This window comes from Ambystoma mexicanum, chromosome 1q, assembly GCF_040938575.1.
Source record: "Ambystoma mexicanum isolate Mex_15411 chromosome 1q, UKY_AmexF1_1, whole genome shotgun sequence".
Classification (NCBI taxonomy): domain Eukaryota; kingdom Metazoa; phylum Chordata; class Amphibia; order Caudata; family Ambystomatidae; genus Ambystoma; species Ambystoma mexicanum.
This window is the reverse complement of record NC_090922.1, coordinates 83,398,821-83,416,293: the sequence shown is the minus strand read 5'-3', so window position 1 is coordinate 83,416,293 and position 17,473 is coordinate 83,398,821. Positions and strand designations below refer to the sequence as shown.

The 17,473-nt window shown below is 45.1% G+C and overlaps 1 protein-coding gene across 1 annotated transcript in view; it reads right to left on the bottom strand.

Moving 5' to 3' along the window:
- LOC138525384 (sulfotransferase 2B1-like) overlaps positions 1-17,473 on the bottom strand; it is a 226,698-nt gene that overhangs the window by 45,577 nt on the left and 163,648 nt on the right. The window contains exon 3 of the mRNA XM_069635580.1: positions 13,514-13,640. Coding sequence (XP_069491681.1) covers positions 13,514-13,640 — 127 coding nt within the window. The remainder of the gene's footprint in view (positions 1-13,513; positions 13,641-17,473) is intronic.

Genomic DNA, 17,473 nt, shown 5'->3' with positions numbered 1-17,473 from the left:
ATAGTCAACCTCAACTGCCAGATGGTAATCAGTGGCGTTGTCCAGGATCTTCCGCGAGTTGACCGTATTAACCACCCCTATAATAAGTCCCCCGTATGGGCGACCCTTATCCCCTCTTTTGGCAAATGTCTGATGTACTACAAAACCGTCCAATAATAGAGAGTTCAATGCCCATGTTTCCTGGAGACATATACAACTATGCTTCAGCAATAAATCCATAGACCCTTCTGATCTCAGGAGATGGGCAAAACACCGACAGTTCCAAGAAACAAAGGAAAAGCTTCAGCGGTTCTGTATCATTCGCGGTAGAGCTTCCAACAATGTTTTAAGGGCTTGTTGTATTTCAGACATCGCCATATTTTCTGATGCCTCTTGATTGACCACATTATCTGGCACCACTCGCTTGTCCGATGAAGTTTGTAGCTCCTTGATCATATAATCCTTAGTTTCATCAGTAAGATCTCTCTCCTGTGGATCTACATCAATAGCAATATCTACTGTTATTAGTTCGTTTTTAAATTTTCTGATCAGCTGCGCTGAGGCTAGGAAGGTCCAATGGATGGCGGAAACATGTGGATTAGGGACCTGCAAGGGTTCGATGAAAAAGAAGTCGTCAGATTTCATGACTCTCAACTGCGGAATATAATGTAGTCGGGTTAGAAATTCTGATCTTGCCAGCCAGGGATTTTTACCACTAGGGTAAAGGTTCTTAATGTAGCAAATACGACTCACATTACATTCCTCATCCGTGCTAATTTGCACGGGCCGTACCGGCTCTGGTGTTTCATCTGTACCAGCTGAGCTGATTCGGTCCTCCAGTTCGACTGTGGCACTCTCATCTTGGACATTGTCTTCATCAGAGAGGCCATCTAGATCTGCCTCCTTAAATTTTTCTCCTGGTACTAACCAATCGGCCAATGACCCCTTAGCTTCTGCGGCTCGAGCTACTGCTCTCGCCTTTCTTTTTCTAGCTTTTTTGGAACGTGTTTCCATGGCTGCTTTAGATCTCACACTGGGGGATATAGGATTCGCTGCTACTTTCTTACTTTTTAGAGCCCTTTTGGCCAATCTTCGTTGTTTCGTCGTAAGAAAAATCCCAGGGCTGTGCACGATTTCTAGATCCTCTACAGTTATTTTCGAAAGATCTTCTGCAGGGGGATTGCCCTCCAAGTCCTTATCCAGGATCGTCTCTTCCGCCCCTTCTTCCATTCTCTCCTCTGCTGCTTTCATCTCCTCCATGGTATGAATAACATCCGAGAGGTTCGCTTCTATCCCACCCTGCTGGTAGTCCTTCTGTTCTAGTGCCCTCGTAATATTATTCATGTTTGTCAGTATACTCCCCGTCATTTGCAACAGTATTTTGAGTGCAAATTGTACTGACGCTACAGATGATTGGAGCTCCATAATGGCCGTGTTGTTAATGTGCAGATTTGAATCTTCGTTATCCTCCTTCTCCGGATCATCTTCAATGGAAGCCATCACTAAATTAGGAGATGCCGAGAGACGTCCACAGCTAGACACAGGATTGGCTTCCTGTGTTATATCATTACTTTCTTTATGGTGAATAGCATTATTAGATAGCTTTGCTGAATTCTGCGTTCCCATCCCTCTCTGAATACTCAAGCAGAGGTCAAGTAGTGAGTTGTTATCAATATCCTCATAATTTGAGGAATTTAGCAAGATACTCTCCTTATTCCCTGGCTCAGCCATTGCCTCATTTATTGTTGAGTTAATCTCTGGAGGTGGATTTACTCCAAAAAAGTCTGTAATGGCTCCTTGTGCCACAGGCGTTGTGTTAAGTTTCTTTTTACTTTTACTGCCTTTCTTTCTATTTTCCTTGCTATCATTCAATGGCATAGTCTTGCCTTTCCGCAGATTGTAGTTTGACTGTGGTGCTTTTTCCCCTTGCTGCATTTCCTCAGCGTAACACTTCAATCCGTGGGAAAATACTGAATTGGAATCCCACTATTTATTTTATCCTATAATAGTCACCACAATTCTGGGCCTGAGAAGACCAGCCACCTCAATAAGTCACGGGCCCCAGGCAACCTAGTGGTTAGTGGGTAGCTCACGGAGGAATATAAATGATGATGGCAGGGAGAAAGGGCAGGGGGGGAGAGAGGGGGGACAAAGGTGTGTGTGTGTGTGTGTGTATACTGCAAAGTTCCCAGTGGGCCCGTTAATCTGGGGCCTACACAAGGCACACCACACCTTAGCAGTTGTCCAGGTCTAACTGTATTCCCCTACTCCAACCCCAATCTCCCCCGCCAAAGCACAGCCCACACCACTGCCACTCCCGTGGGGGACAATCACGTATGCCAGCGCACTGGGGGTACTCGGGTCAGGTCAGGTAACCGGCTATACAAGCAAAACCGTTCCTGTCACCCAGTACTCACCCAGTACTCTACCACCTACTTGTGAGGTGTCGCCACGTCTCGGTACACAGCAGGCTCTTGTGTGGGCTGCCTCCGTCCTGCTTCTGAGCTTCTGAGCCCGTGCCTCCTGTGCTTCCCGCACTGCCAGCGCCGTCACCGACCCGCAGCACACAGCACACAACAGCGCCGTCACCGACCCGCAGCACACAGCACACAACAGCCCGTAGCCGCCCGCCGCCGCAACCGCAGCCGCCGTCGCAGTGATGGCGGGATAGAAAAAAGGACCTTCCAACCACAGAGTCAAGCCGCACTGTCGTACTGCCTCAAACCGAGACGCAGCCGCTTCCGACTCTCCTCAATCAATGTTTGTAATACATGTTTACATAATGAATGCTAAATAATATTGAAATAAATAGTGTGCTTATTTTGTTGAGAGATTATTTTAGAATAAAAGCTTGGTGTATGTCAGTCAAGGTGGCTTTGCATACCATCATATGGACTTCATGTGATGTTTTGGCCTCCATAAGATTCACCATTGGGTTACATATGATAGTATCAGGTAATTCTTCAATTGCGTCAGGTATTTCGTGTTTTGCTTGTGGCCTACTTAATGAGTTTAGCCTGTTACTAGGATTGCATGATACACTAAGCACTTTACATCTCATACTGCAGGATGTCAGGAATAAACATGCAGCAAGTGTTATAACAACCCCAACACGAAGAGTACGTCATGGCAGAAGCCATAGCTGCATTAACTGCAGACGTGGCAGCACATCAGCAGCAACTAATATCCAAAAACTGCAAAACCTACAAAGAACTACTTTTGTGGCATCACGAGCTCTAATATATGCCCAGGACACATCCAAGTCATTGTGCATGCGTGCAGCTGCCGGGAGGCTCCGCTTGTGCTACTGAACAGTAAACAGGTTGGACATGTTTCTTCGAAGCTCCAGCAGGCAAGCCTTAGCAGGGCCCAGCCCACGCCTGTATCTGCCCAGTCCCCTCTTCACAGAAAAATAAGTGTAATGTGGTCAGCCGCTCCAACTGCTTCTTTATTTTTCTCGTTTTGCTAACGCCTTCCATTTGGCAGCCCTGGTCCACACCACATGTCCTTCCAGCTCCGCATTGCCATCCTGGAGCTTACGAACTCCAGACAACCTCTAGCATGTTTACAAGCTAACGGCAAAGATTACCGCACTAGTCCTATTTACCAGACAGCTCCGCTCACATTTCCGATTGCAATACTGAGATTAGCTTTTGTTTCTGTAGTTCTCTTAACACAGACTTCAGCAAGAACGCTTAACAGGACAGCCAGACGAAGCCAGAGCGAAGTAGCTTTATTTTCTTGTTATCTTTGTTCAGTTTCACAACAGAGTGTTTCTGTTGTACAAGGTGCACAAGCTTTTCTCAGCACACAATGTCCCTTACATGAAGTAATGCAAGGCTTCTCCGACTTGGGCCATAAGAATCTCGTAACACACCAATATACCTTTGCATGAGGTAATGCAAGATTATTGTCCTACACGCCAATGTATCTTTGGGTTCTAGCACACCGATGTATCTTTGCATGGGGTAATGCAAAGTTCTTTTTCTAGCACAATGTACTGAGGTAATGCAAAATTCTTGTCCTACACGACAATGTATCTTTGCATGTGGTATCTTGTTCTAGCACGCCAATGTACCTTTGCATGAGGTAATGCAAAATTCTTTTTCTAGCACAACAATGTATCTTTGCATGAGGTAATGCAAAATTCTTGTCATACACGCCAATGTATCTTTGCATGGGGTATCTTGTTCTAGCACAAAAATGTATCTTTGCATGGTGCAATGCAAAGTTCTTATTCCAGCACACTAATGTATCTTTGCATGGAGTAATTCAAGGTTCTATTCATGTATATGCCATCCAGTAATGCGAGTGTGAAATAGCAGTGTGTGGAAAAGTGCACATCAGGACGAATGAGGGTGTGCATGCAAAGTGTTCTGCAATCTTGGAGGCACTGATGGAGGCGAGAAGCATTTACCCCAACATCCCCATACCCATCCATCACCTCTCCCTAAACCTCTTTCCGGTTATCCTAACTCCCCGTACCCATCCAATCCAGTTGACCCTAACCCTCTTTCCCTGGTGGGCTGTACTATTGAGGTGCAGACCCCAAGACCTTATGGGGAGGCAGGAGTTCATGCTACTTCCACGCAGGAACATCAGGAACCATGACACAGAATGTGAAGGCATGACATTTGTATCCAGACTTATTCAATCATGTTTAGGAGCCAATACTCTAGTCGCATTAGATTTTTATTGTATGCTGCATTAGACCGTTCATCTTTTATACGACCTTATGGTCTAGGTCTGCATGCCATGATTACACATAGCTCTTTGTACTTTATATTGGGTGATTTGGAATGCACAGCCACCATGCATATACTGATACCCATGTATTTGGCATCTGTAATGTTCAAGTATGACATGATGAGCTCAGCCCGTGTTGTATGATTCCACCATGCATTAGGCAGCAGATTTTTTAAATTCCGAAATGGGGAGTCTATATATTAGCACCCATTTATGTCTGACCAGAGACTATATTGCATGAGGTACTTTATTGTACATTGCACTAGGTATTCCATCTCTTATGTACTGTATTAGGGACGAAGTCCTCATGCCATGTTTGCACATTGCAGTGTGCACTTTAGGTTTGGTATTCTAGAATGTTAAGTTATCGTATTTATTTTTCTGATCAGAAAATATACTGCATCAGGCACTTTACTGTACATTGTACTGGGCATTCCATCTTGCAGGTACCGGATTATGGCTCCAGTGCTCATGTCATGATCACGTATAGCGCTGTGCACTTTAGTTTTGATATCCCAGAATGGGCATTTACGATATGCATTTTGTAAGTTAATACATCATGTGCAATAGTGGATGGGGATCATATGGAGTAGGCATCCCAACGATTTCAGTGGTTTATATAAGATTCAGACCTTCTTTGGCTGGCGTGCATTATAGATATTTTCACTATTTGGAAATTGCAGCTGAGAGAAAGAAATTTGAGCTATTACTTACATACACCTCCAGGTAAACAGGTTACTAATATCCCTTCTAAGATGGCCGCTGGCAAAGCATTAACCAGTCCCTATATTAGCTGATGATGACTTCAGTGTTAACCCTAAGCTAGGACGATAGAATCACTGTGAACTTGTTTCCTTTTAAAATCTGCGCTATCTCACTGTAGATCTTATGTAAACAAGCAACGCGTTCGTTTGCAAAATTTGTCATGCTGCCCATCCTTATAGTCCCGGGATGAGGATTTGGAAAATAAAGAATGTTTTGATCGTTTACGAACTCCAGAGCAATTTACTGGAAGACTTCACTGGGGTGTTTGAGTGACTCAGGGCTACTTCGGTACCTTTCTTTGGATGTTTTTGATCGTGTGTATATATATATCTATATATATATATATATATATATATTTCTGATGTTTGTTAATCTGCTTAGAATCACGTGCTGCACATAGTCTGACATCCAGTGGTCACTGCGGAGTATTGCAACTTGTTTTTCGAAAGTCGAAAAGGGGACGTCGACATAGATGTGTCTGTAATACTATCCCTATAGTGACGTGTAGTGTACCCAAAATCCCTCACGCGTCGAGGTCCCTCAGATTGTTTTTTTCCGCCCAGAATACTGGTCGCACTTATGTGGATCTCGTAAGAGACATTGTCATTACCATTTATTCGATCCTTGGACATTTTTTGTCAATTATAGTTAATCCAAACGCCTCCAGCCCTCTTTCGATGGCTAGCAACTTCCACGGCGAGTCAAGATCTTCGGCGTCGATGGTTTCGACGGAGGCAATCCTATCGGCGCTGCCGAACACGTGGCCAGGCCTTGCCGGCCTACACAGTAGGGAGAGTGGGGGTTGTTGTGGACATTTCTGTTTTCTTCTAGAATGCCTTGCTGTCACGACCCTCGCCCAAAACCCCCTCTGGCAAACTCATTGGTCAGGTAGAGTCAGGACTCGGGCCTCTAGAGCCTGGCATCCTCTTCAAAAGCCCTCATGGGGCCAGTCCTGGCGCCTATGGCACCAGGCTCATACACCATGAAAAACAATGCTTGGGAACTACTTTATTGTATTGTCAGCCAACGTGGAGGCATCCACATAGCTTGGTTCCTAAGAACCAAGCTATGCGGTCTAGTGTTTTGGGTGTGGTAGCCTAGGGACTACTTTACCTGGACTATTTTGTTGGGGCTATTTAAACCACACCCGAGCAAGACAACACGGTTCGCGTTACTTTGCAGCTTGCAACGTGACGCTCACCGTATCCAGCTATTCCCTCGAACCTCGGAGAAGCAGAACCTGCAAGGAGACAAAAGGAACATCATTAGCAGCAGCATTTTACCTGCAGTCTTCATCTTCAAACACTCGCAGCAACTGAGAACAGCTTTCTCGAATCTCCACGCCTCCTGGACAGAACGACCTGAAAGAGGAAGATCGAGGCAACATTAAAGAAAGCAGTAGACATATTTACAAATTACGAACTGCTCAAAAGGCTTACCTGGCTGGTCGCTTCTCGGCTGGTACCACTCCGGACATTCCACTCCCGCTGAAGAACACCGCGACCTACAAGGAAGGAAAACACAGGTTAGCAAAGGCAAGACTTTGCAGCGCTGCGCATAGCACTTACTTACCGCATCATAGCGCTCTTAATGCGCCATCATTTACCATCTGGGTTCAACCAAGCCAGTTCGCTGTGCTGAAGCTCTGCATACCTAAGGGAGAAAAAAGACATTTTAAACAAAGAAAGGCATGCAGGATAGCAACAAAACTAAAGAACAGCAATAAGACCTACCTGAACAATATCAAACGGGCCGGTGTCAGTGAAGTAACTGGACCGCACTCGCCCATGAAAGACAACGCGCCCCTACAAAGAAGGCAGGACGGAGAGCACGCCTAATTCTACCACAAGGTGAGGAGAGGGCGCCAGAGGGACTGAAATCATACGGGGGTGAGGAGGATACTTACCCCAGTCGGTCAGTCTTGAACACAGTCCTGTATTTTCAGACAGAACCTTCCCCGCAGACCACATCAGGGCAAAGCTGAGAAGCATACCAGCGAGTAACCCAGCTCGGTGGCGTCCCTGTGGATACCAGGTGAGCGTAACACTTTCTCCTCCCTCCCCCTTTCCTTCTGGGTCGTTATCACTTATTATTACATCCTCAGCTATGGAGAGGACTACTTTTAGATTTTGCCCTTGTTGTAATGGCAAATTCACGTGGAAAGATAAGCATAAGCGGTGTAACTGCTGCTTACCCCTCGACCAAACGAGGCCGGCTGTGCGGCCTGTAAACTCCTTCGTCCAAAAACTTTGAAGGACTACAGGGTCAAAAGGTGGGCAGCCTGCGCTATGTCGAAGGCTGATTCCTCACCCGCCGCCACCGAATGTGATGAGGGGGACCGTGATAACGCTACCTCCGTATCGGAGGTTGTCGACCTCTCTAAGGAGCGCTCCTGCTCCTCCGCGTCTGTCCCCGGCCCCGAAAAGTTCAGCTCACGCCCTACTTATGGGGATTTACACCCTGGCGGCGCCGACACACATCAAAAAGTTAAAACTAAACACAACCCACGGCCCTTCTTCGACTAAGTCGAAGGCGGCCACGGCGCCAATGGAGACGCTGAATCTACCGGCAGCCTCCGCTGACCTTGAGGGTCGCCAGCCCTCCCCGCAGCTGCATGTGCGACTAGCGACTGGGCCGTCTGCAACTAAGGGCACTACCACCAAAATGTCAGACGAAACGCCTCATAAGAGAGCGACCGTCGATGAAAAGGTTCACAAGGCCAGAGACGCCGAAACCTACGGAAGGTACGCCGGAACCTCCTCCCCCGTTGAAGGGAACACCTTAAGATAAATCCCCAGTGTCGGGCCCTCAAGGTTTCTCAGAGGGCGAAGGGGGCATATCCTCCACGCTATGGGAGAGATCTCGACACCTAGAGGCGGAGGAGCACACCTTTCCGCCACTAGACCATTCAGGGTTATCCCAATGGACTATGGAAAGATTTCAATCGTGTATGGACAAACTAGATAGGTTTATGTCCACCCCTGAACACGTTACAGCCAAAAGGCCTAGAGCGATACTCCATGAAGACCCTAGGGCCAAATATTCAAGACTCTTTGACCCAGTTGAAGAGGAAATTAATACATATGACCTCACTGAAGAGGACCCACATTTTCACGAAGATGAAGAGTTCCTAAATACTGAGGATCTACAAGACCCTGTAGGGGGCTTTGAAGAAGACCCAGACATAGGTGGATCACAGCCCTAGCAGTCTCCAGAGGCGTCAACAGACCCTGACATTTTAGATCTGTCCTCTCCTCAAACCACACCGGTCAGAAACCCGTCACCTGTGGATGACTAGCCCACTTTCAATGCAGTGCTACGCAAGGCGGCAGCACATTTTGAAATTGACACAGGGGAAATTACTCCAGAAGTAGACTTTGTAGAGAAAATATTTAAGGAAAGACCACTTACTAGTCAGGCCATACCCCTTCTTGCCTCCGTCAAGAGACGCCTCGTTCCATCTTTATCCAAACCAGTATTGGTTATAGGTGTCAACCCAAGAATTGAGAAGCTTTTTAGCCCTTCACCGTCAGACCCCCTATATATTAGGGGTCACTCCATACCTGATTCCTTGGTAGTAACCACCACGAGGAAGAGTGTGGGGGTTCCGCGATCTACTAGCGAAGCACCCCAGACAAGGAGGGGAAGAAGCTTTATGCCTTGGGAAAAAGGATTGCATCCTCAGCAACTTTCTCCACAAGGATTGCCAACAACAATACTTTGCTGGCAAGCTATGCTGATGCCCAATGGGGAATGTTACGCGAAGGCCTACAAGAAGCTCCTGAGCCCTTACAAACTCGTTTGTTAGCCATTGTGACAGAAGGTACTCAGGTAAACCAGAGCATCATCAAGAACACGCTAGATGCTGCGGAGACGGCTGGCTGGTCACTAGTCCAGGGAGTACTTCTTAAGCATCATGTTTGGCTCAGGAACTCAGGTTTCAAGCCAGAAACCTAGGCGTCCCTCATCAACAAACCCCTTGAAGACTCAAACTTGTTTGGTAAGGCAGTTGACGACGCACTGGAGACAGCTGAGAAGGAATTTGAGACCCTAAAAACTCTGGACCAAAACACAAGACCTCCTAATAAGCATGTTTACAGCAACAGGCGCTTTTTTTTTTGTGGCCAATGACAAAACCAACTACAACAACAGCAAAACTCCTCAGCAGGCAACTGGTCCTCCACTCAGGGAACCAGTGGACAATATGCTCAGAGAGAACAATGTTGTGGCAAGGGAAGAGGTCGGGGCCCCACTCCCAGAGGCTTCCCGGCTGCCAATACCAAATGACCCAAAGGTTCGGGTCCCCTCCCATGCATCTCCGGTCAGGGGCCGGTTAACATCATTACTACAAGCATGGGAGGGAATTACCACGGACCGCTGGGTATTGTCAACTATAGCCCGCAGTTACTGCATCGAATTTAGTCAGTCCCCTACATTCAGAACCCAAGGGGAAGACGCCTATCACCGGAACACCTCGCCATCCTTCTTCAGGAAGTCAAACTGCTCCTGGAAAAAGGAGCAATAGAGGTTGTGCCTCTATCAGAGGTAAAGGAGGGTATTTATTCAGAGTAATTCCTTGTACCCAAAAAGGATTTAACCATGCGCCCTGTACTAGATCTTCGCCCAGTGCACAAATTTGTAAAACCTCAAATTTCGTATGGTGACTTTTCAGGAGGTAATTCCCCTGCTCACACAGGGGGATTACATGGCAACCGTGGACATGAAAGATGCATACTTTCATATTTCAATGTTGCCAGCGCACAGAAAATACCTCAGGTTCATGATAGAGGGCAAACACTATCAGTTCAAGGTGTTACCCTTCGGCATAGCTTCAGCGCCAAGGGTATTCATGAAGGTACTGGCAGTGGCAGCGGCCCACCTGCGCAGGTTGTCCATCCCGGTCTACCCTTACCTCGACTGGCTTATAACAGGGGATTCTTACGAAGCATGCTTCTCAAATACCCAAAAGACTGTAGACCTTTTGTTCCGCTTGGGCTTCTCCATCAACGAGAAGAAGTCCAGTCTAGACCCCAGCCAAGTCAAGCAATTCCTAGGGGCTCTAATTCGAACAAAGGACGGCCTTGTCTTCCCCTTCAACAAGAGGGTCCAAAATATGCTGTTTCAGATCCCTCAATATGTTTCAGATCCCTCAATATGTAGCCGGTCGAGAGGTGACGGTACGCAAAGCCATGTGATTGCTAGGAATTATGGCGTCATGTATTTATTTGGTAACTTACGCGCGCCTGCGCATGCGTCCAATGCAAGAGTGGCTCAACAGCCGATGGTGTCAGGCCAGTGGACAATGGGATGATCTAGTGGTGGTCTCGCAGGCCTTGGTTCTCTCGCTGCGATGGTGGTCGAAGGAAATCCTTGTGTTGGGCAAACCATTCGCCACCCCCGCAGTGGAAGCCACTCTAACCAGGCGCATCTCTCACAGGATGGGGGGCTCACCTATCCCATCAGACTGCACATGGAGTTTGGACTCAGAGTGTGGCGTCCAAACACATAAACTTGCCGGGACTACTGGCGGTCTTCAAGGCACTGAAGGCTTTCCAGACACACCTACAAGGGAAAACAGTGCTGGTCCTCACAGACAGCACCACATCCATGTACTACCTGAACAAGCAAGGGGCACTCACTCTCCAGGACTGTCCAAGCTGTCCCAGAACATCTGGAAGTGGGCTCTCAAACACAACATGTTCCTGTTATCTCAACATGTACCAGGGGAACTCGATCTTCTGGCAGACAAACTCAGCAGAGACTTCCCTCTGCCCGCAGAGTGCGAATGGCGATTACAAGAAGACATTGTCTACAACGTTTTCGCAGAATGGGGCTTCCCAGAGATAGATCTGGAGAACACACAATGCCAAGATTACGCATCCAGGTACCCCCAGAACAGCTCCAAAGGGAACAGTCTCGGGATTACATGGTCAGGGAAATGTATCTACGCTCCCCCCAACCCCCGACCCCCTTTCTCAACAAGATAGTGCACAAAATGCACCAGGAACCAGTTACCATGATACTGGTGGTCCCCATGTGGGCCCGGCAACCCTGGTTCACTCACCTGATGGAGATGTCACTGTCTCCTCCGGTGAAACTACCCTGCCCGTACAACATGCTGTCACAGGACAGGGGCCGAACGCTGCACCCATGTCCACAGACCCTGAACTTGGCAGTCTGGCTCTTGAGATCGTAGAATTTGGACATTTGCAGCTCGCACAGAGCTGCATGGACATTCTCAGAGAGGCAAGGAAACCGAACACTCGTTACTGCTACTCTAGCAAGTGGAAACGGTTTGTCATCTGGTGTAGGGTTAAGAGCATCAACCCCGTTGACTGCTCTCCCACACAAATTGTTCCATATCGGACTCACTTGTTGGACTCCAGATTAGTCTTTAATTCTATTAAAGTTCACCTAGCTGCACTCTCCGCATACACTACGTCTCAACATAAGGTGTCATGGTCATAAGGTATAATGTGTCAAAGTTCCAGTTATTAAAGCCTTCATGGAGGGAGTGAAAAGAATTCATCCTCTTATATCTAACCCAGCTCCCGGTTGGGACCTGAATGTTGTACTAACCAGGCTAATGGGCCCATTCTAACCCATGCACAAAGCAACCCTTAAGAATCTCACTTTTAAAACTGCTTTCTTAATAGCCATCGCCTCCATTAGGAGAGTGAGTGAACTAAAAGTGCTCTCTATACTAGATCCCTTTGTAATAGTTCACAAAGATAAGGTGGTTCTACGCACGCACTCTAGGTTTGCACCAAAATTAATTTCAAAATTCTATGTCAACCAGTCAATAGAACTAACAACGTTCTTTCAAAACCCATCAAACTTGGGAGAAAAAATCCTGCACACACTTGATGTGCGTGGGGCGGTCATGTTTTATATGGAAAGAGCTAGTCCACTGAGAAAGACTAATCAGTTCTTCGTCTCGGTGGCGGCAGGAAGAGAAGGAGATGCAGTTTCCAAAGCCGAGAGCACATTCTACTCGAGGCACTGGGGCATACATAGCATTCTTTGCAAATGTTCCTCTTGAGTCCATTTGCAAGGCGGCAACCTGGAGTTCTGTACACGCCTTTACAAAACACTATTGTCTAGATGCCCATTCTAGATCTGATTCACAGGTGGGACAAGCAGTACTAAGACATTTTTTCTCTACTGGTCCTTTTCACAACCAACCTCCAACTCCGGGTACTGCTTGCTAGTCTATGCACAGCATGGGATTCTAAGCAGATTAACAAACATCAGAAGATATGCATTACTTACCGTAAAAGCATTTCTGATGGTTGTATCTGCTTAGATTGACATGTGCCCACCCTTCCTCCCCACTTGGATGGAAGGAACATAGACGTCTTATTGCTTTCTTTCTGTACTCACTCACGTAGTCATAAGGCTCCCTCATGGCAGAAAAAATACAGAGGGACCTCGACGCGTGAGGGATTTTGGGTACACTACACGTCACTATAGGGATATTATTACAGACATGCCTAGGTCGACGTCCCCTTTTTGACTTTCGAAAAACAAGATGCAATACTCTGCAATGACCACTGAATGTCGGACTATGCACATCATGTGAATCTAAGCAGATACAACCATCAGAAATGCTTTTACGGTAAGTAATGCATATATGTATGTTTATAGCTCGATAACGGTATTGTCTCATTCCATATCGATTTTGGAAAATAATGATATATCTCCAAAAACTCGATATATTGCCCAGAGCTACAAGCACAGCACCCCCACCAAACCCCTGCAAGATAACTCTTTCTCTCTGGTCACCCAGCTAAAAGCACTGCCTGATGTGGTTCTTGCAAATTCACACCACCTGGCAGTGCGCCTTTCACCTAGAGAGAGATTGACTGAGACACAGATTGGTGCATAGAGTGTGTGAGAGAGAGAACGAGAAAGAGAGAAAGGGAGAGCGAGAGAACACTAGCTTGGGATATCCACCAAATTGGACTAGAATCCACAAACCAATCCTGGCTTTTGTAGTTCCAGATATACAGAAGATACTGACCTGTGCCCTCCAAAAATGTTGTCAGAAACTCCTCAAAGGTTCCGGGATCAGGGAGGAATTTTGCAATCTTGTGAAAATGGTAAAAAGACACAGCCACGTCTTTCGGGTTCCTTGTCACATAAATTACCTAAGCCAGAAAGCATAAAAATGTACAATGTTATCTGACTGATGAACTATGAGTGATTCACACGATTCTACTTATGCTCATTTTCCAGGAATATTTTATAGGGTTCACACTGTTGGTCAGCACCACCCATATAGACTAAATAACCAGTTTAAACGAGACATGATCAAATCCACCTTTTGTCAGTTAAAACGTGAGCAAATTGGAAATTGTAATGATTTAGAATGAGAAATGAGCTAGAAGTTATATATTGGTAAAAAAAAAATCATTTTCCTATTAGAAATTCCACCAGGGTTGTTGGAAACGCAGAACAATTGATTTCCAGATAGAACCCTGACTAAGCAATGTTAATGCATTTGTAGTTATACTTTTTGCTGCAAATAAGATGAATATAATGTCACATTTAACTATCAATGTCTATGATTTTAGGCAAGCACCTCATGGCCTCCCACAAGCCCTTACCCTCAGACTTGGATCACCCCTATAATTTGCAACCTCAAGACCACCATGCGACGCAATTTATGATGTAGGAAAAAAGACTAATTTGCCTGTCCTGCAAGGACGTCCTCTGTTCTGTATACTGCCCTGGATAAAGCCATGTTGGCCTATTTCACAAACCTTATCACCTTCCTCGATTAACACCCCATAAACTCTCCTCTCCCCTTGAAAGCATGTTAGAGATTTTGGAAGAGAAATATAGAGCATATTGACTGGCTGAACTAAGATTCAAGCAACCTTAACCAGACATCTCCCTCTTCCTTCCCTTACCGGTTTCTCTGCTCTCCTTCACTCTTCCAACAATTCTGCGTTCAATTCCTTTTCCTCTACCTTACACACTTTTGCACAATCCCTAGAAAACCAACCCATCCTGTGCCCCATTGGCATGTTTGCTTCTTAGACCAAGAAGCCCCTAGGGCTTACTTTACCTTCCTCTTGATTACAGCACATGTCATGCATGATTCAAAACATCAACTCTTCTACCCACTCTAAGAATTCCCTCTGTTGACTTGAATAAACTGACTACCATCATTTCTACCTTCTACCCCACTACTGCAAGTCTGGAGTGAGATATCTGCAATCGTATCACCAGCAAGCTTGAGACCAACCACCTATCTGATGCCCTCCAATCTGGGATCTGCTACTGTCATTCCAGTGAAAAAGAACAGACTTGTATCTCTAACTTTGTCATGTTTGTTCACCACTTTAAAGTCGCCTCTATACTGCTCCTACTTAAATCTATGGCCTTTGATATAGTCAATCAACCCACAAACACCTCTGACGGCACTCATCTTCCTGTTGGAGTCCCCCAGGCTCTCTAAACCCCCTCTTTTGGGTTCTCTTGACTCAATTTGTTGATCATACATAAATATTCTTCTCATTTAACACTTTTACCCTTCATTTCCCAGAGTGCATCTTGAGCTGACTTTCGGCCCTCCGTCACTGAATTGCACTTTGCTGCCTTATGGTGTACTCTGCCAAATACAAAGTTATCTCCCTCGCAGCCATAAAGGGGTTTATCGGCCACTTTTACTCCCTACAAATAGGCAAATGCAACCAAAAAATGAAAATATTCACAAAAGACACTATTACAGCCTGATTGGAAGAAGTAAACGTGTATCGTTTTAAATGTGTATGAATAACTAGGCACAAAGGAATCACTATTACAAAAACATTTGCCTTTTCCAGTTAAAGCATTTTTACTCCCTAAAAAATAATTCTACTCCCAAATTTAAAGAATAGGGAGTAAAATACTCCCACTGCATACTTTTTTTTTCTTTTTTCTTTGTCATTTGGTTAATAAATAACCTTTAACATTTAATTGCAAAAATAGCAGAGTTCAAAACATCAATTCACAATAGCAAAGATGAAATCCAAGAATTTAGTCAAATCGTAAAAATTCAGTATGATACATCAACATTGACAGTTACCACCACATAAAATATCATCCAATTTAAATAGTCACTGTAGAGATTTAAAAAGAATCATTGCGTAAAAAAAGATAGAAACAAGACGATACATTGACGAATATTGATAAAAATAGAGCACTGTTTTAATAAATAAATTCATTTTTCTCTAATTGCAGTGATAATAAAAAACCGGAGACTGCTAACGTCGTGGAGGTGGTCCATCCAGCAAGACAGTAGCACAAGATTAAATCTTCATTGCCCGAACTTCATGGAATTACATTTTTATTTTTTTTTAGATATGTAGATCTTTTCACTTCGAGTACACTACAAGACATGACCCGATGTTATGTTTCTGGCTGATTCTTCAACTTACAGAAACAACACAAAGCAGAATCGGAATTAATCAGGCCACATCTTAATAAAACGTCATGTGTGGGAAGAATGTTAAATCTGAAGCGCAATAAGCTATTTCTATTTATCTTGCCTGGAGAAATGGCTAAATAATGGGGCAAGAACACCCGCGTTTTTATAATCGTACTGCAAATGGCACAAAGATGCGTATGAGTGCATGCCTGACATAATTTCAGTCCAATCAAATCTAAGAACAACTTGTTTAACTCTTGCTGGGTTATTAATTGGATAATTTTTTGAAAGTCCAATTTTGTCTAATAGAGTAACGCAAAATTTACTATACTCATTCGCAAAACTGTCGCCCCTTAGATTCATCGATTGAATTCAAGTCCTGGAATAAAGAATTGTTCACATGACATAGAATGTTATAAGAATTAGACAGGATTTCATAATCTTATCTGGTGCACTGCTCCATCCCTACTCACAATCCTCCACCCCGTCTTCCCTCCCGTATTTCTTACCCTGTGATCACCTCACATCACCCTCAATGGCCCACAATCTAGGCATTGTTTTTGGCAGAAGTCTTAAGGTTGCAAATTCTTCTAACTCACAATCTGCTGCAACTGGCTCATTCTGCTCGACAGTAGAAATATCTGCCCTTTCTTGCAGAACACACCAGCAAATCACTCCTTTCCAAATGTACACTCCACCAGCCTCCTCCTGAGCCTCACGCTTTACCCCTTGTAATGAAATTCTAAATGTTCCTACACATGCTCTTTATAACCTCCCAAGCTCCTCCATCCATGCTCACCTGCCTCCATACTGGATGGCTCACCGTGTAACACTTATCCTTGGTCAATCTCCTTAGTCTGTTTTTTTAAGTCAATTTGTGGCCTAGCCACCTACCTTCCTGGCAAACCCCATCATCTGTTACTCCCAACCTCGGACACTTCGCTCTAATGTCCTCTTGGTCTCTCTCACTTCCTCCTTCCCTCTGTGTTGTCTCCCTTTTTTTTGCACTTTCTCTCTACAAGTCCACATCACTGCTGACTTATAATGTAACCGCAATGCCAGCTTTGTATTCAGTCGTTAAGATGTACACTTTATAGTACACATTTATATTGTATATATTTGTATCTACACGTCTACATGGAACAATTGTTACCAGAACACCGCTCAGTTTTATTCCGGACCAATTCCTTCGCTGCAAGGAATGAGTATGTTTTGATCATTATTTGTTATTTTTCTAGTGGAAATCTGCTTCTGGCAATGGTATGTGCCCGATCGTTCACTTGCTTGTAGGTTGTTGAGTGTGGTTCTCCAAAATGTTCAGTTTCCCAACTTTTTTTTTTAAACTCTTTTTATTAGTGGTCACAAAGATACATAACACCGTTACATCTTCATATTTCAGGCAAAAATAAACAAAAGAAAGGGGAAAAACAATTCACATGGTATATAAATCTCCTCGAGGTGGTATGTTTACATATTTTCATCGTCATCAGAAATCATGTCACACAAGTACATTCTGAATGGTCCCCAAATATCTTTATGTCTGCACACCACTGGGCGGGTGAGGAC